The sequence below is a fragment of the Lissotriton vulgaris genome, chromosome 7, assembly GCF_964263255.1.
Source record: "Lissotriton vulgaris chromosome 7, aLisVul1.2, whole genome shotgun sequence".
Taxonomy (NCBI): Eukaryota; Metazoa; Chordata; class Amphibia; order Caudata; family Salamandridae; genus Lissotriton; species Lissotriton vulgaris.
Genome location: NC_141695.1, coordinates 1161586996 through 1161606249, shown reverse-complemented (window position 1 = coordinate 1161606249; position 19254 = coordinate 1161586996). Strand labels below are relative to the sequence as shown.

At 48.0% G+C, this 19254-nt stretch overlaps 1 protein-coding gene across 1 annotated transcript in view; it reads left to right on the top strand.

Moving 5' to 3' along the window:
* The window catches only part of AFF4 (ALF transcription elongation factor 4), a 798699-nt gene that overhangs the window by 612620 nt on the left and 166825 nt on the right, over positions 1 to 19254 (top strand). The window contains exon 18 of the mRNA XM_086931629.1: positions 13997 to 14133. Within this exon, the coding sequence (XP_086787755.1) occupies positions 13997 to 14133 (137 nt within the window). The remainder of the gene's footprint in view (positions 1 to 13996; positions 14134 to 19254) is intronic.

Below are 19254 nucleotides of genomic sequence, written 5' to 3'. Positions count from 1 at the left end.
CCCACTTCCGTAGCGGGGTCTCCTGACCCTTGCTTCTTGCAGGACTAGGGGTTCGGTTTTTCAGCTTCTGCCCTGTGCATACTTCATCATTCTTCAAAGGGTGGCTCTTGTCTATAACTTTCTTCCACCGGATCTGTGCTCCACTCCAGCTGTTTCTCCGGGTGTGGGTTCTTACTCACATTTGTAGCACTGGTGTTGAGCTCCCCACCAGCTGTTTTTCTGGGGGTGAGTTCTTACTCCCATTTCTGGCACAGTTGCTTCTTTAGGTAGCGTTATTGTGCATGTCTTCTTGGCATTCTGTGACTGCTCTGTCGCACACCGTTACAGTGGTACCAATTGAGCGACTCCCCTGTTTAGGGTTTCGTCCCTTCACGTATGTGTGGGGACATTCCTGTCTCTTTGTGTATATGTCATAGGTTCTACATGCCACGGGGTTGCTCGCATACTAGGTTCTTTTTGCCCTAGTATCTGGCCTTGGTCACTCTCTCCTCCGGGATAGAGTCCCCTATGTGTTCCTGGCTTGCAGGTTGTCCCCTCTCGGTGGTACCTTTTGGTACGTTTGGCTACATGCCTACCTGCTGAGCTTTTGCTCCATGGTGCCTCTTTTGCCTCTGTTAGCACTAGACTCCGGGTTCGGTCCTGCCACTGTTGTCGCATGTTCTAGGGGGTACTCATATGATGTATGTTTTTTCTTACACATACGGGCCTCCTGTTGCAGCTCCAGTTCTTGGCCGGACAGTCTTCGGACTGTCCCCTGTATGCATCCGCTGTGGGGTATGTTCAAATAACAACCAAAAAAATGCCAATACTGATACCATTCAAGCAATTATCCCACACATCAGCTGACCTAAACACACTGGTTGAAAAAATTGAATTTAATTTTTCTTTTTCAAATACTCTATTTTAGTTATTAGTTATGTTTTTAGGTTTCGCCTGAGCCAATGTGCTTGCGCATTGCTCCGGCGAGATTATAGTAAGGGGAAAAGAACAGTCTACCTACACGGCGGATTAGACACAGTTCATGTGATCTATGCGCTTGCACAAACCAGCCACGTCACAAACCACCATTTGTCTGTGCCACACATCAGACTTCAAAGGCTGCCGCTCCCACCCAATCAGACTTCAAAGGCTGCCGCTCCCCCACGCCGCATCAGACATAAAAGGAATGCGCTCCCGCTCCCCCGCCACAACAATGCCAGGAGCTTGTTTAACTTGTTTGCTTGCATCTTCCTTCCTTGGCCCTGGGTGTTTTCCGTGTTCCCCCATTCACTGCCGTCTCGACCCCGTGCTTGATTGCTGTCCAAGCCCCGGCCCTCGCTGCCTCTATCATTATACGCTCTCCCTATATTTTCCTGTTTCCCCTTGCTTTTTCCCAGCTCCATCATTCTGTACTTTGAAACTGAACGCGCTTTGTAGCACTCAACCCTGCGTGTTCTTAGCTTCAGTCTCTGTGCTGCTGCACCACATGACTCGGGGACACCACCACATGACTCGGGGACACCACCACATGACTCGGGGACACCACCACATGACTCAGGGACACCACCACATGACTCAGGGACACCACCACCTGACTAAGGGACACCACCACATGACTAAGGGACGGGGACACCACCACATGACTCGGGGGACACCACCACATGACTCGGGGGACACCACCACATGACTCGGGGAACACCACCACATGACTCGGGGAACACCACCACATGACTCGGGGAACACCACCACATGACTCGGGGAACACCACCACATGACTCGGTGAACATGACGAGTGAACACCACCACATGACTCGGGGAACATGACGAGTGAACACCACCACATGACTCGGGGAACACCACCACATGACTCGGGGAACACCACCACATGACTCGGGGAACACCACCACATGACTCGGGAACACCACCACATGACTCGGGGGACACCACCACATGACTCGAGGGACACCACCACATGACTCAGGGACACCACCACATGACTCGGGGACACCACCACATGACTAAGGGACACCACCACATGACTAAGGGACGGGGGACACCACCACATGACTCGGGGGACACCACCACATGACTCGGGGGACACCACCACATGACTCGGGGGACACCACCACATGACTCGGGGGACACCACCACATGACTCGGGGAACACCACCACATGACTCGGGGAACACCACCACATGACTCTGGGAACACCCCCACATGACTCTGGGAACACCCCCACATGACTCTGGGAACACCCCCACATGACTCTGGGAACACCCCCACATGACTCTGGGAACACCCCCACATGACTCTGGGAACACCCCCACATGACTCTGGGGGCACCCCCACATGACTCTGGGGGCACCCCCACATGACTCTGGGGGCACCCCCACATGACTCTGGGGGCACCCCCACATCACTCAGCCCAACCAAATCATCACTCAGCACCACAACAGCACTGTCCTTGCTTGCTACCAATAAGCATTGCCATAGCCAATAGGACTCGCATTAGGAAAGTGAAAGTTATTGGCTTTGTAAATAACAATGCTATTAATTTATATATTTTCAAAGCCAACACACAATAAAAAAATGTCATTTACAATACCAATAGCTCACACTTTCCTAATGCGAGACCTATTGCATTGCAAATGCTTGTTTTTGATAATAAATCATTATTTATAAATGTAAACATTACAAATCAAAAACACATCTTAGACATACACTGAAGACAAACGAAACAGTCACACAAAGGTGATATACATCAAATGGAAACATATATATATATATATATATATATATATATATATATATATATATATATATATATATATATATATATATATATATATATATATATATATATATATATATATATATATATATATATATATATATATATATATATCCTACTGGCGGTCGCCAGTAGGTATATATAGTTAGGATTTTTTTCCTATGGGATTTTTGAAAATTCTATGTGGAATAACTTTGGTGTTTGTGGACGGAATTGGCTGAAATTTTCAGGAAAATGGCACATTTTGTTTCTGAGCAGCCCCTGAAAGTTTGGGGGGGTTTCGTCAAGGGGGGGGGGGCGAGAAAAAAGGGGGATCCCAAAACGCGTTTTTAACATTGAGTTTTCCATAGGGCGGTTGGACTCCCTTTTAGCTCGAACAGCTGAATGGATTTACACGAAACTTGGCAAAATTGTAGATATGGTTTGCCCGACGTGCCTTTGCTATGTCTCAATATATGTGCTCCAGTGGATTTTGAGAAATTAACATTTTAAAAAACAGATATATCTGTAACAGCGCTCCGGTTAGCGCCCTGGTTCGCATACCTGACGCGTAACGGAACTTCGCGAAGCTGATTGGCTCTCCGGTGTCTGTCAACATTCTAAACAGTCCGGACCGGCCGCCATCTTGTCTCTCGGTAGGATCGAGAGACAAGAGGACGAGAAAATTGAAGGGGGAATTTAATGAAAGGGGGCAAGGTAGACCCCTCTTAACCCCCTAGGAATGATGTTGGTGTTATTAAAGGGTCCCGTGGGGCAAAAAAGAAAATTTCGATTTTTCGCGGTAGAAGCGCTTCCCGGTACACGAACCGGGTCGCTCACCGGTAGCGTAACGGGAGTTCGCCATTTTGTGTTTCATTTTAATTAAATCACAAGATGGATGAAAAACAATGTGGGAAATGGGTATAAGGGGGCACGTGAGACGTATCCTGACCCCCTAGGTTTTCTGAGGGTGGCTGAGGAGGCTCATATATGTTGATACATGTCTTCCAGCGGCTCCTCGTGAGCGGAATTTTTTTTTTGCTGCGTGACGTCTGTTAACGTTCGATTCGAAGGAAATCAGGAAGTGTTGACCGCCATTTTGTCACTGCGAGTAAATATATTGTTCATTTCAAAGCGTTGGAACATGGAAAAGGGAGAAGGTAGAGATTGTCTTGCTGCGTAGTTTTTCTCAGGGTGTGCAGTAAGGCCCCGGTTGTTGTTTTACTCACGATGGGGTCTTCGAACACTTTAGCAAATGATGATCCAAGCTGAGGCAAAGGAGGGTGTCAGTCCGGGGGGGGAGCAATGGTGATTCTCACTGTAAGATAGGTAGTGCGGACCCTTGTCCCCCTTTTGTAATCTGTAATGCCTATCTTCTCCCCACTGATTGGTAATTGGTTCTACCCGGACCATTTATTAGAGGTAGCTCGTCCGGCCCCACCGGAGGGCACCCCTAATAAAGAGGACATATATATAACATACGGATTAGCCACGGTACCTTCCTAGCAAATTATTGCAAAACGAAAGGAATCGAACAAAATCAGTAGGCCACTGATAGGATCCTTTCTGACCCTACTAAAACAAGAAACACCAGGAAATAGCCCTCCGCAAAAATATGAAACCAGGGGGAGGAGCCAAGCTCGCGGTCGGGATGGCCACGATGTAGTTCGGCTCCGCCGCCCTCGCTGCCTAAGCATGGCTGCCCTACCTCCCACCCCGCCCAATAACCGACAAACCCTATACAAATGAAAGTCTGCTGATACCCACTATCGACGTCACCAGATTGGACTAGATCACGCACAATTGGACTATGTCTTTTTCTGGTTATGCAGTAACATCTTTGTGCTTGTTGCCACATTACAAATATATAGCACTCCAACAAAGTAGTAGGATTATAACACTTTAATAACTTATAAATATATACAACGCTCCAACAAAGTAAACACGTTAAAAAAAAAACATTTTAAACAACTATTTACATGGCAGCCTGCTGCAACATCCATCTCAAAGCATTCACCGTTCGCTTGACATTGTCCCTGCCCCTCCCTCCGTGGAGTAGCAACAATGGGATGCTTTGGGCTGTCTTTTAGTCGGCTTTTGGCTATGGGTTCAAAAGTGCATGTGGAAACAGCTGTATGGGCAGTTGACTGTGTGCATGAGTGTATTGGGGAGTGAATGGATATCTCCGTGCTACATGTCAAAGTAAGTACATATGTAAAACACAGTACATGTGAGAGTTGACATATATAAAAATCTGTGCATAAGAGCCAGTGAATGTGTGAGTGGCTATATGGATCATTGTGAACTTGTATCAGGGATTGTATAAGAGAGTAAATATGTGTTAGTATATGTTTGAATAAGTAAGGTGTGTATAACTGTATAGTTGAGGAAATGGAGGTGTGATTGATTCTTTGCATGACTAACTAGGTGTGTGAGTAACTCCATGGATGAGTGGCAGTCTGTGAGTGTCTGTTTACACTGAGTGTATCTAAGGTTATATTAGAGTCTGAAGAGGTTCATCTTATTATCACATGAATGATGTCATCAATGATGTGATCAGTAATGTCAAATGAGATGTCATCGGTGATGTCATCGGTGATGTCATTTGAGATGTCATCCGTGATGTCAACAGTGATGTCATTTGAGATGTCATCAGTGATGTCATCAGTGATGTCACAGACCATGTCATGAATGATGTAATATGTGACATGATCAGCAGTGGATTGCGGGTGCGCGATATATAGTTAGTGCAACTAACTATATATGCAAATTTCAATGGGTTTGTGCGAGTAAAATAAGGTTTTGTAAATGCTAATCCCTAACTATATATGGTCTATAACCTATGGTTTTTTCAGTGAATTTTCAAGGTTTTGTAAATGCTAATCCCTAACTATATATGGTCTATAACCTATGGTTTTTTCAGTGAATATATATATATACATGTATATATATACAGTCTGCCAATTCTCTATACAACTTTTATTCTCAACAGATTGGTTTCACATTTCAAAGCAAGCAGTGCCTCTGAAACCATTTGATTATTTACAAAACCTTTTTGATCAATATTTCAGAGGACAGTTCCAAATGGTGGTCCTACTGGGCTCACTCAGTACTTTCTAACTCTTTATACATTTGATTAATGATGAGCACCCTGTGGTCTCCCCATCTGAGTGGGCACCCATTTGGCTCAAAATGAAAGCCGTCGACGCGTTTCAAACCCTTAGGACATTAACCCCTTCGCTGCGGGGCTAATTTCCCCGCGGTGCGGGGGGGAGGGGGGGCGGCGCACGACGCCGCTGTGCTGATGACGAGCCCAGGCTCGTCATGCAGCACGGTGCTCGTGTGCTCATGACGAGCCTGGGCTCGTCATGAACCCGCCCGCGCAATGGAACGCTCAGCACAGCGGGGAAATTAGCCCCGCGTGTGAGCGTTCCACGGCTCATGACGAGCCCAGGCTCGTCATGAGCACATGAGCGCCGTGCTGCATGACGAGCCTGGGCTCGTCATTAGCACAGAAGGGGTTAATGTCTGGTTCTCCTCGGGATAAAGAACATCAAGCTGAAAAATAAAAATAATATTCATACTGTCAGAATCATCCAAACATTCAAACTCAATTTATTCCATTGACTCTCAATAAAGGTTTTAGCTCCCTTTACCTCAATCTCTTCTTGAATGGACATCAGTCTCCTTATGCACCAGCCGGTGAAAAAGTCACACATAAACAACCTTCAAAGAAAACCATAGCCAAACCAATGTTATTACACGGTCATCTAGTCCGTCTGCATTGTATAAACCAAACGTTTAGTTTAAATGCTTACTTGTGTGTTCGTTGTAAGAGAAACTCCTCCCCACATTCACTTGTACTGTATTTTCAGGCGGTATGCTCTACTGTTGTCATGTTCCTTACGGAGTTTTCTGGGTCTAATGTCGGTTGCCCTGCCATTGCGGTTAGCACCGTGTTTCGTCCAGCCTTTTGACAAATCTGTTCTCCTGGAACTTGATGGTTGTTTCGAGACCCTCCTCCTATGGGGTATGGCTTTGGTATCTATTCTAAGTTCAGGAATCAGCGGCTAGATGTCTCTATCAGATGGAAGAGCTACTTAGCTTCGGTAACAATATTTGGTAGAGACAGTCTAGCCGCAGATTCCTTAATAACCGCCCATCTTCCCCGCTCTGCGAAAGCCTTTTTATATGCTATTTTTCTACCTAGTCCCACCTTTTCTGGTGGCCTTGGTCTTCCGGAGGAGTGCTCTAGCACCTCACACTGGGGTAGGGTATGTTGTTCTGCGTGGGGCCCTTTGACCTCCCCTTCGTCCTAGTGTTTGGTTGGTGGCATGTTCTCACACCTTCCATTTGGCGCAGGGGGTGTTGTTTGGTTATCGAGTCCTTTGGCTCTCCACTCCGTCCACGTTTTTCGGTGGTTCAGGTCTATACTTTTCACTGCCTTCTGTAACTACAGAAGATCAAGGACCAGGATAATCGTCTATCTGAGGTAGGAAGTTTGGCTTTGGGGTCTACTATTTTTTCCAGAAAGTGGAAGATTGAGGCGGAAGTATCTTCTCCTGGGGCTAAGGTGTTGAGAAAAGCTAAGGATTCAATCAATCAATCATGACACTTGTATAGCGCGCTACTCACCCGGGAGGGTCTCAAGGCGCTTGGGGTAGTGGTTCGCTACTGCTCGAACAGTCAGGTCTTCAGTTGCTTCCTGAAGGAGAGGTGGTCCTGGGTCAGCTGGAGGTGGACGGGGAGGGTGTTCCATGTCTTGGCCGCCAGGTAGGAGAAGGATCTGCCCCCGGCGGTGGCTCTTCGGATGCGTGGTACGGCGGCGAGGGCGAGGCTAGCAGACCGTAGCTGGCGGGTGGGCGTGTGGAAGGTCAGGCGGTCGTTGAGGTACTTGGGGCCCAGGTCGTGGAGAGACTTGTGTGTGTGGGTGAGCAGCCTGAACGTGATCCTCTTGTTGACGGGGAGCCAGTGCAGGTCCCTCAGGTGGCCGGAGATGTGGTTGCGTCGGGGGATGTCCAGGATGAGTCGGGCGGAGGCGTTCTGGATGCGTTGGAGTCTTTTCTGCAGCTTGGCTGTGGTTCCGGCGTAGAGAGTGTTTCCGTAGTCCAATTGGCTGGTGACGAGGGCCTGAGTGACCGTCTTCCTGGTTTCGGTCTGGATCCATCGGAAGATCTTGCGGAGCATGCGGAGGGTGTGAAAGCATGAAGAGGAGACGGCGTTGACTTGTCTGGTCATCGAGAGGGAGGAGTCCAGGATGAATCCCAGGTTGCGTGCGTGGTCTGTGGGCTTGGGGGCGGTGCCCAGGGCAGGGGGCCACCAGGAGTCGTCCCTGGCGGAGGGTGATGGTCCCAGGATGAGGACTTCCGTCTTGTCTGAGTTCAGTTTCAGGCGGCTGTTCTTAATCCATTCAGCGACCTCTTTCATCCCTTTGTGGAGGCAGGTTCTGGCCGTGTCGGGGTCTCTGGTGAGGGAGAGGATCAGCTGGGTGTCGTCGGCGTATGAGATGATATTGAGGTTGTGTTGGCGTGCGATGGTGGCGAGCGGTCTCATGTATACGTTGAAGAGTGTGGGGCGGAGTGATGATCTTTGCGGGACGCCGCAGATGACTACAGTAGCCTCGGATCGAAACGGGGGTAGGCGGATTCTGTGTTCTTCCGGCGAGAAATGAGATGATCCACTTCAGTGCCTTCTCTTGGATGCCGATGTTGCTGAGGCGTTGGACTAGGGTGCGGTGGCAGACAGTGTCGAACGCTGCGGAGAGGTCCAGGAGGATGAGTGCCGCTGTTTCCCCGTTGTCGAGCAGGGCTCGGATGTCGTCGGTGGCTGCGATGAGGGCGGTCTCGGTGCTGTGGTTGGATCTGAAACCGGACTGCGAGGGGTCGAGACATCCATTCGTCTCGAGGAAGGCGGCAAGTTGTCTGTTGGCGATTTCCTCTATGACTTTGGCAGGAAAAGGAAGGAGCGAGATGGGGCGGAAGTTTTTGAGGTCGGTGGGGTCCGTTGTTGGTTTCTTCAGTAGGGCGCTGAGCTCGGCGTGCTTCCAGCTCTCCGGGAAGGTGGCGGTGTCGAAGGAGGGTTGGTGACGTCTCGGAGTTGGGGTGCGATGGTGGAGTCGGCCTTGTTGAAGATGTGGTGGGGGCAGGGGTCAGTCGGTGATCCGGAGTGGATGGTGTTCATCGCGCGGGCTGTGTCTTCGGTGGTCACCGTGGTATAGGTGCGGAGGGTGGCGGTGGGGTGCGTTGGTTAGACGGTTGGGTGCGTGGATGGTGCGTCGAAGCTGTTTTGGATATCCGCAATCTTGCGGTGGAAGAATGAGGCGAGGGAGTCGCAGAGATCTTGTGAAGGGGTGATGTCGATGTTGCCGGTGCTGGGGTTGGAGAACTCCTTGACGATGCTGAAGAGTTCCTTGCTGTCCGGTAGTTTGTCGTTTGGTGGTTAAGACGCATCAGTAGTTCTGATGCTCTCCTATTCTTCCACTGAGCTATTAGCGCTACGAGGATCTATTACATCATGTCACCATGTTTTCCCAGGAGGCCGCTCGCTTAGAAAGGGTTGCGCTGGCTGCGGCTGGAATATGCCGAAGCGAGAAGGTGTACTGCCTGCATCCACATCACCACATGTTCTTTGTCACCTGCTTAATACCAGATCTCTCAGTAAGCATTCCACTGATATCTGGAATTTGTTATCTGACTCTAAAACCTCGTGTCTGTTCCTCACAGAGACCTGGCTTAGTGAGTGTTCTGGCCCCGATATTGCCACTGCTGTCCCTCCAAATTACACCATCTACAGGAAGGACAGAACGGTGGGTCGTGGTGGTGGTGTGGCAAAAGTTGTCGACAAAAGTTTGTCTTGTTCGATATTCCCTGTGGACAACATCAAGGGGAGTGAAGCCTTTGGCTTCACTCTCAAACTATCTCCCCGCCAAACTTGTACAGGGATTATTATCTACAGGGTACCTGGCCCTTTAGGCTCCTTTTTTGAGGACCTACAGGCGGCACTTTCTGTCCCTTGCCTGAGATCGGAGCATTGTATCCTATTGGGAGATTTCAATCTCCATATGGACAATACTGTCGACCTCGACACCATCAAGCTACTAGATATAGTATGTCCGCTTGGGCTGTCCCCTTTCATTTTTAGCCTGACTCATATCAAAGGCCATACGATCGATCAGATCTTTTCCACTAGATCTATCGAGGCCTCTCCACCGCTTCCCGTTCTTTGGTCAGACCACTTTTTACTAGAATTTTGCATCTCCATCATAGCCATGCCCAGTGTTAGAGGAGCAAAAGATACTGGAAGGTTGTCGCGGCCTTTTCATCGAGTCACGTCAGAAATGCTTTCTGCTGCTCTTGGCCAACATCCCTGCCTCCTATCAGGGGATCTGGAGTAAGATATAGAACTGGTCCAAAAAGGGCTCGAAACTAGGTTTGAGGAGTTAGCCCCTGGTAAGCCAGGTAACTCGGTGGTGTAAACACATCTCGGCCCCCTGGTTCACGCCTCTTCTTGGCAGGATGCATCAGGACTACAAGAGGGCGGAAAGAGTCTGGAGGCGCCTGTATGACCCAGAAGATAAAACTAAATACAGGGAGTTAATCCGACTCTACCATAGGCAAATTTTGGATGCAAAAAAAGCTTATCTGGAACACAGAATTGACGCAGCAGATAGTAGGAGCAAAGAAATTTTTAGAATTGTACAAGAAATTATTTCTCCTGCCTCGAGCTCCCCTAATCACTCTCACACAGAAGTCTGGATCAGCCAACTCAGTGAATTATTTATTAATAAAATCAAGCTTATCCAAGACTCCTTCCCTAGAGCGGGCCGTAGCTCAGGTGTCTGTCACCTGATTCCTACGCCTTCACTTTTGAAGGAGACAGGACCTCTGCTCTTGGACTTTCCGTCCATCTCTTATGCCTCCTCTCTCGACCTCCTAACCCGACTTAAATCAGGCTCGCCGCTTGATCCCTGTCCTGCTACATGCCTTGGGAGAGAGGCGCCGGCAATTAACACTTTGCTCAACCCACTGCTCAATGCCTCCCCGACATCTGGCGAGGTGCCCATGGCCTGGAAGCACGCCCTGATTCTGCTGCTGTTAAAAAAAAAAAAAAAAACATCAGATCCCCTTGTTCACGCAAACTATAGACCAATCTCCCTCCTTCCCTCTCTGGCTAAGGTGATTGAGAAACACGTGCACCTCTCTATTTCCAGCTTCATAGAGAATAACAACTTGCTGCACGACTCTCAATCGGGTTTCCGTGCGAATTACAGCACGGAGACAGCCCTTTTAGAGATTACCGATGCCATTCGAGAGACTTTGGATGGAGGAGGGAAAGCCATCTTGGTCATGCTGGATTTGTCGGCGGCGTTCGACACCGTCCCCCACGACGGTCTCCTCTCAAGACTCTGGGAGATCGGTTTTCGGGGGACTGGGTGGAAATAGTTCAAGTCATTTCTAACCAACCGCCGACAAGTGGTCTGGGCACCCCTGTTTTCCGCTGAAATGCCGCCGCTGGAGGTGGGGGTTCCTCAAGGGTCCATCCTGAGCCCCACCATTTTCAATATCTATATGGCCCCTCTGGCGGCGGTAGCGGAATCTTTTGGTGCCCAGATCATATCCTATGCTGATGACACCCAGCTACTTTTCACGTGTAACAAGGGTGAAGATTTTGACAGCGGTCAGATCAGGGAATGTCTGGAAGCCGTGTTTGAATGGTTTCAGAGGCATAGTTTGAAGTGCAATTCGGACAAGTCGGAGTTGCTCTTCTTCGGAAGTCCTCCGGACCCCCGGAAGTCTTGGTGGCCTCGTGACATGTCACCGCCTGAGGATACCTCGCAAAAAGCTAAAAATCTGGGTGTCTTATGTGATGTTGATCTTTCTTTTAGACCCCAGATTGTAGGGCTGACCGGAAAGTGCTTCGGCATTTTGAAAATGCTGCGGAAGTTCCTTCCCCTAATATCCCTCCAACATAAAAAATTATTGTTCAGGCCTTGATAGGCTCGCGTCTTGACTACGCGAACGCCCTCTACCTAGGCCTCCCGAAATACCTTCTAGCTCGTTTGCAGGTCGTGCAAAACTCGGGCGCTAGAGCCATCTTTGGACTACCGCGAAGGGCTCGCGCGTCGGAGTTGCTTGAGAGACTTCATTGGCTTCCGATTGCCAAAAGAGTCACTTTTAAGATCTTGACTCTGGCCTTTAAAGCTCTCCACTTGACCGGCCCCAATTACCTCTGGAAGCGGATGGCCTTCTATGCGCCCAGGAGGTCCTTAAGGTCTGCACTGCAGGCCAAAGCAGTTGTTCCCATCATTAAACGTGCTCGTACTGGAGGTCGCTCTTTCCGGTATTTGGCCCCGCGTTGTTGGAACGAGCTTCCTTTTGCTTTGAGAACTGCTTCTAAACCTGCTCGCTTTTCGAAAGGACGTGAAGACGTGGCTTTTCGCCCAGTAATTTTCGTGCTGCCATGTGGAGGGCGTTGTTATGTACTTTCGTTCTATTCTCTCTTTGCCAAAGCGCCGGGACACTCCATGGAGTAGCCGTGCGCTATAGAAGAGCCCTTTATAACATAACATAACATAACATATCACAGGGGTAATCATTCACACAACCAACTCCAACAGTGACCATCACGATAGACGCCTCCCAGCTGGGGTGGGGCGCGCACATGAACAAGCTCACGGTGAGGGGGCTATGGTCGCAACAGGATGCGGTCAAGCACATCAATTACCTGGAGCTAAAAACAGTGTTACTCGCCTTAAAAGCATTTCAGAAGGAGCTGTACGGAAACAGGGTGTTGATCCAAACAGATAATACCACAACCAAGCTCTACATCAATAAACAAGGAGGTACACAGACAGTAGCACTATCAAAGCTAGAACAGAAAATATGGACATGGCCCATTCCACTGAGGATAGAACTACTAGGAGTACATCTCCCACAGAAGGACAACGTGGAAGCTGACGGACTCAGCAGGCAGACGTTAGCATCCCACGAATGGAGATCAACGAACAGGAATTACAAAAAGTATTCCAGAAGTGAAGTACACACCAAAATGCAAAATGCCAACACTTCGCATCCAGACAACCAGACCACCGGTCACAAGGGAATGCGCTATGGATAAGTTGGTCAAACATTTGCATACACTTTCCCCCCTGATACCACTGATACACAGGGTGCTCAGCAAATGCAGGATCAGCATAATGTCACTGATACTAGTAGCACCTCAGTGGACCAGACAGCCCTGGTTCTCACAACTAGTGGAGATGGCGCAGGCACCAGCACACAGATTCCCAAAACGAAGGGACCTGTTAAAAATGCAGACCAGAAGGGGGCTACACCCAGAACCAGAGAGCCTCAGCCTGGTGGCATGGCTCCTGAGGACCTAGAGTTTGCACACCTCAAACTACTGGCGAGCACAGTGGCAGTGCTCAAGGAGGCAAGAGGCCTACCACAAGGAAATGCTACGTAGCAAAGTGGAAAAGATTCTCAGAATGGTGCATTAGAGACAAATTGCAAAGAAGAATCACAAGGGAGTCAACAGTGCTAAAATACTTAACGCATCTACTGCTAAGTAAACTAAGCTACACATCCCTGAGGGTACACTTAGCTGCGATTGTGGCTCACACAAGAGGAGAAACGGGGAAAAGTTTCTTCACCTCCCAAGTAGTAAAAAGTTTTCTAGAGGGAGCGAAGAGGATCGCACCTCCAAACAGAATGCCAGCACTAGCATGGAACCTCAACATATTGCTGACACAATTGATGAAGGCACATTTATGATATTATACTATTTACTCTGCTTTACGCAAAATTAAATATTTTGTATTTCAGGAAATATCCTTTATGTTGTAATAGTCTAAAACAAATGTTTCTCCCTCTCTATAATTATATATATATATATATATATATATATATATATATATATATATATATATATATATATATATATACATATATTATATATATATATATATATATATATATACATATATTATATATGATTTTAACTTCAGTTATGACTGTTTACATTTGGTTATTTTCCATATTAACTGGACAGAGGGACATATTGATTTTTGTTAGGGTAATGGTGGAGTGTGCCAGAATTTGGGGCATTATCACACCACACCACGCACTGGCTTGTTAAAACATATATTTTTTAAAAAATAAATAAAACCCTCCTTATGTGTTTAGTTTCCAGGTTTTTGTCATTTTTGTATATTCTCACTTTCTATCTGTTAATGTTCCTTCAATTTAGTCTGATAGGTTTGAAAAAGCGGTTTACTACCTGGATGCTGTGGTTTCATTCATTGAATGTGGGAATGCTTTGGAAGAAAGTTCTCAGGAATCCAAGTCCCCGTTCCCTATGTATTCTGAAACTGTGGAATTAATCAAGTAAGTTTGTTCTGCTAATTAAAAAAAAAAAAACTGGAAAATTAAATGTCATAATATTTATACATTTTCTTTTTAATGAACGCTTTAAATTGTCATTGAATTTAACTAGACTATCTAAATCAAGCGTCTTAGCATGCAAGCCATATTTTATAATTTGTTTGGTCTATGAATATCATTTCATCATAAAAAGAGTATCTTGTGAAATGAGCAATAAACTTTGACTTGGATTCTGCTTTCAATTGAAAGCACAAAAACTAAGAACAGGTGAGTGGAGGTTGTTTGAATTTACTATAGGAGGCCTAGCAATGTACCCACCAGGAAGCGTTGCTAAGACAAAAGCAGCAAACATTAGCACGTTCATCTCTGTTAAATAACCTGTGGAGCGGGGATGTTGTATCTCTTTAAGAATGAAGCAAAAGCATGGTGATTTGATTCTGAAGGCTCCACAGTTCTATTTTATGGAAGATATGAGGGATAGAAAGATAGTGTAGATTTATTTAAAGCTTACTATCCCTGGCAAGAATTGAAGCACTTTGCAGATAGGTAGCTATCTACTCCCTGGAACCCAAGCCTACTTTTTAATATAATTCGTAAGTTTTAGTTAGTTGTAGGTTATTCAGTATTACTAGAAGTGGTATACCCTAGCAATTTCTGATCTAGAAAAAAGTTCGGTATTTGTTATTGATGCAGTGTTTTAGTTATCTATCGATTTGTATGCTTAGTTGTGTCTGTAATTTAAGGGAAAGTGTATTATTCTATTGTTTGGCTGTTCTAGTAATGTGTGTTTCTGATGGATAAGTTTGCCTACACTTTCCTCACCTCTTGAATCTACCCAGGCACCAGACTGGATCCAGAAATTTTGCATCAGTTCTCATACAAGGATAGTTTGCACCTTATCTTCATCTCTGCTCTAAAGCTGATTTGTTTTATGCCACCCTCTGGGACCCAACCCAAAGTCATGCGGACTGCCATTGCAGGCCGCGTGATATGGTGCAGCTGAAAGTGAAAACATGACTTGGCCCACGTCCCTGTGAGCCATCCCTACAGACAATGCATGCAGTATAGGTAAGCCACTCCTGCAGCAGATCCTACAGCCCAAGGCAAGATGCACTATACTAAATGTGTAGACATATGCATGAGCACATCTTCCCCTGCGATGCCTAAGTCACTTGTTAGATGTCACAAGTGAACAGGAATGCCATTTTAAGTACATGTGCTAGACACTGGTAAAACGAGTTCCCCAGCTACAGGACGGCTTCACTGAAATCTACGGTGTTTGCTATCAATCACCTTGTGTCCATAAACCCACACTGATGCCAGTGGTGGGTTTTTTAATACATGCATACAGAGGGCACCTTAGAGGTGTCCTCTGAAAACCTATCAGCCTCTTAGTGTGCTGGCTGACTGGTATTGTCCAGCCTGCCACCTCAGTCGAGTTCCTGACCCCCTGGAGGTGAGAGCCAGCGTTCTGCAGTCAGAAGCCATGCCTGTTCTGGCCGGGGGTGTTTACACCTCCACCACGAGGGCTAGTGAATGCATTTCTGATAGATACATCTGCCAGTGGATTCCTCACCTTGTGAATATCCCCTTGCGTCAGCAACATTCAGAAATTCTTTTCGTAGCTTCGCGCCGATGTGGACTTGGACGTCATAGAGGCACGCGACTCCACTGACGTCACCGACGCCCATAATAGGCCCACGCCGGCGTGATGACATCAGTTCCCTTTTTTCTGCGTCATCGATGCTAACGGTTTCGGGAATCTCAGTAGCCAACTGGTGACTTGTTACCTTATTATTCACTTTCTGCTTCTTTGTTTCTCGTTTCTTCACGATGTCGACAAAGAAGACCGGCTTCAAGCCTTGCAGGGAGTGCGGGAAAATGATGTTCATTACTGACCCGCACGAGGACTGCATTTGGTGTTTGATCACGATGTGGATGGATGTTCATCTTGTCGTAAGAGGAATTCGAAGGCCCTGAGAGAAAGAGAGACCAAACTCCTGGTAGCGAAGCTGAAGGCTGGCAAGGGAAAATCTTCGAGGTCTCGCTCTCGAAGGGCGAGGTCGAGATCAAAGTCAAGATCAAGGTCTCGAGAGGAGTCTTCCTCGAGGTCCGCTTCAGACCATGCTTCGAAGTCGAGAAGGAGACATAAGAAGAAGAAACATGAGTCCCGACGTCATTCCGGTAAGGAGTCGGGCTCGAAGTCGAGGTCACCGAAGAAGGTACGTTCCAAGGTGGTTACGCTTGATGTCTCAGATCATGAAGGTGAGGCCTCTCCTTCGGAGTCGCGGGTTCAGTCGCCGGCTCCAGCTTCGACTCCGTCTCCGGTGCCGTCCCCGGCCCGAGATGAGGAAGAAGTTCATGTGGATGTGGATTCTGTGCCTGTCGAAGAGCAGACTCTGAACACTCCACAAGATCAGCCTGAGGGTTTTCAACCACCTTTCCCCGCCCCAGGCCAGGACCCATCAGCGTTTTTAAACGCTATGTATGGTGTCTTTTCAAGGGCGTGGTACCCCTCCGGTGCACCTTCGGGTCCCATGGGTCCTATGGCCTTCAATTTAGGAGTCCCTCACTCCTATCCTCCTGCTCCATTCATGGCATTTATGCCGGCTCCGACGCCTCCATGGCAATATCCGGCTCGGCCGGGGTCGACGACGCCGGTTCCTGCGTCGCCCGCTCCAGATCGACCTCGAGAGCATCCCACTGGGCCATCGGATTCGATACCGGCGTCGATCCCGACTCCGTCGGAGCCGTTGGTTGATCCGACTGCGAAGCGTGTGAAGGAGAGGTCCAGAAGGGAAGCACAACGCCTTTTGGAAGAGCAAAGATATATAGTCACATCCTGATATGGAGGAAGGTGAACTGGAGGAGGACTGTTTCGAGGACCTGGCTGACGCTGGTAGCCTGGATTTCTCACCAGAGTGGGAGTGCCATCTGGCTCTGATGCACCTTCAAAGGACGTCCAGCCATATCATGTAGTGATGAGGAAGGTGGCGGAACTTCTGCAATTGACTTTACCAACGGTGGATTTTAAGTCCAATCATCTTACAGAAGTTTTGCATTCACCAAGCTCTGTAGTGGAACCATTGCTTCCGTTTAATGAAGCCTTAACGGAACCTATTATGGAGGTGTGGAAAAAACCACTGTCAGCTCCTGCAGTGTCCAAGAGTGTGGCGAGAAGGTACAGGGTTGCACCTGAAGACCCTGCTTTTCTGACGTCTCATCCATCACCTGAGAGTCTAGTCATTCAAGCAGCCTGTTCCAAGAAGAATGTGAGTGCCTTTCCTCAGGTTCCCGGTGATAAAGAGGCAAAGAAACAAGATCAGGTGGCTAAAAAGACCTTCTCCTCTGCAAGTATGGCGTTGAAGTCAACAAATGCCACTTGCCTTATCGGGGAGGTATGTTCATGCCCTTATGGATACTATGCGTACTTTAGCTCCTAAGATTCCTGATGTCAACAGGAGGGATTTTGAGGATGTGTTATCAGATGCACAGGCTGCGGCACGCCAAGTGATAGTGGTCTGGACACTGCAGACTCGGTGGCACGTATCATGGGCACTGAGGTTGCCACTAGGAGATCGGCTTGGCTGAAATCTTCAAACTTTTCGGCAGATGTTCAGGCGGCTTTGCTTTGTTCTGCTGTTTGATGGATCTGGTCTCTTTGGCAAGAAGGCTGATACGGCCTTGGAGAGATTTAAAGACAGTAGAGCAACTGCTAAATCTTTAGGTCTCCAGATCAGAGGTTCTTCAGCCAGGAGATTCAGAGGTTTTGGACGCTTTTCCTTTCGGAATTACCGACAAGGTCAGCAGCAGCAACAACAGCAGCAGCAGAATCCCTTGTACAGATCTTATAGGGGAAAGCAAAGAGCTCGTCCTCGTGGACGTCAGGCCTCTTCCTCCTCCACCTCCTCCAACCCCCCAGCCACAGAAAAGCAGCCCTAGATCCGCCATTCAGGATCAAGCAGGTCAGGTGGGGGGGGTCGGCTTACCCACTTTCTACGGGATTGGAAATCGGTTACATCAGATCTTTGGGTTCTCAATCTCATAGAAAATGGGTTTGCCCTTCCCTTTCGGGATTTCCCTCCCAATTACCCTCCTTGCCAAGGTTTTTGCACGGAGGACCATCTGTTGCTTCTACAGGAGGAAGTGCAGACTCTATTAAGTAAAGGTGCGATAGAGGTGGTCCCAGAGCAGGAAAGGGGTCAGGGATGCTACTCCCGGTATTTCTTGATTTCCAAGAAGGATGGCAGACTTCGTCCAATCCTGGATCTGAGGATCTTGAATCTCTTTTTGAAACAAGAGAAATTCAAGATGTTCACTCTTGCTCAGGTTCTTCAAGCGCTGCTGGAAGAAGACTGGATGGTGTCGCTCGACTTACAGGATGCGTATTTTCACATCCCAATCCTGAAGTCGCACAGGAAGGATCTCCTTTTTACGGTGGGGTCGCAACACTATCAGTTTGCGGTCCTTCCTTTTAGAATTACTACTGCGCCTCAAGTCTTTACCAATGTGATGGCGGTGGTGGCAGCACATCTCAGAAGGTCGGGGATTCCAGTATTCCCCTATTTGGACGACTGGCTGATCAAAGCGGAGTCGTCAGAGAGTGCTCCAACATCTGCAAGAGACAACCCAGTTGTTGTACAGGATGGGTTTTTCGATAAATGTACCCAAGTCTCACCTGGTGCCCTCCCAGCGCATCCTGTTCATAGGTGCTGTACTAGACACAACTGTATGTCGTGCATTCCCTCTTCCTCAAAGGATTCGCGACATTCAGGAAATGATTCCTTTATTTTACAATGGAGCGGTCGTTCCAGTCCTGAAGGTCCTTCGCCTGCTCAGTCTGATGGCTTCATGCATTCTGTTGGTCAACCATGCACGCTGGCACATGAGGGCACTCCAGTGGTGCCTCCGCAGGCAGTGGTATCAGCACAACGGAGATCTTAGGGAGTCAGTGAGGATCTCCAGAGAAGCTGCAGCGGATCTGACTTGGTGGAGCGTGGAAGGCAACCTGTCTCAGGGGAAGCCTTTTCAACTGCCTCCTCCGGTGGCCACAGTAATAACGGATGCATCCACTCTAGGGTGGGGTGCTCATCTGGGGGACCTGGAGATCAAAGGTCTTTAGTC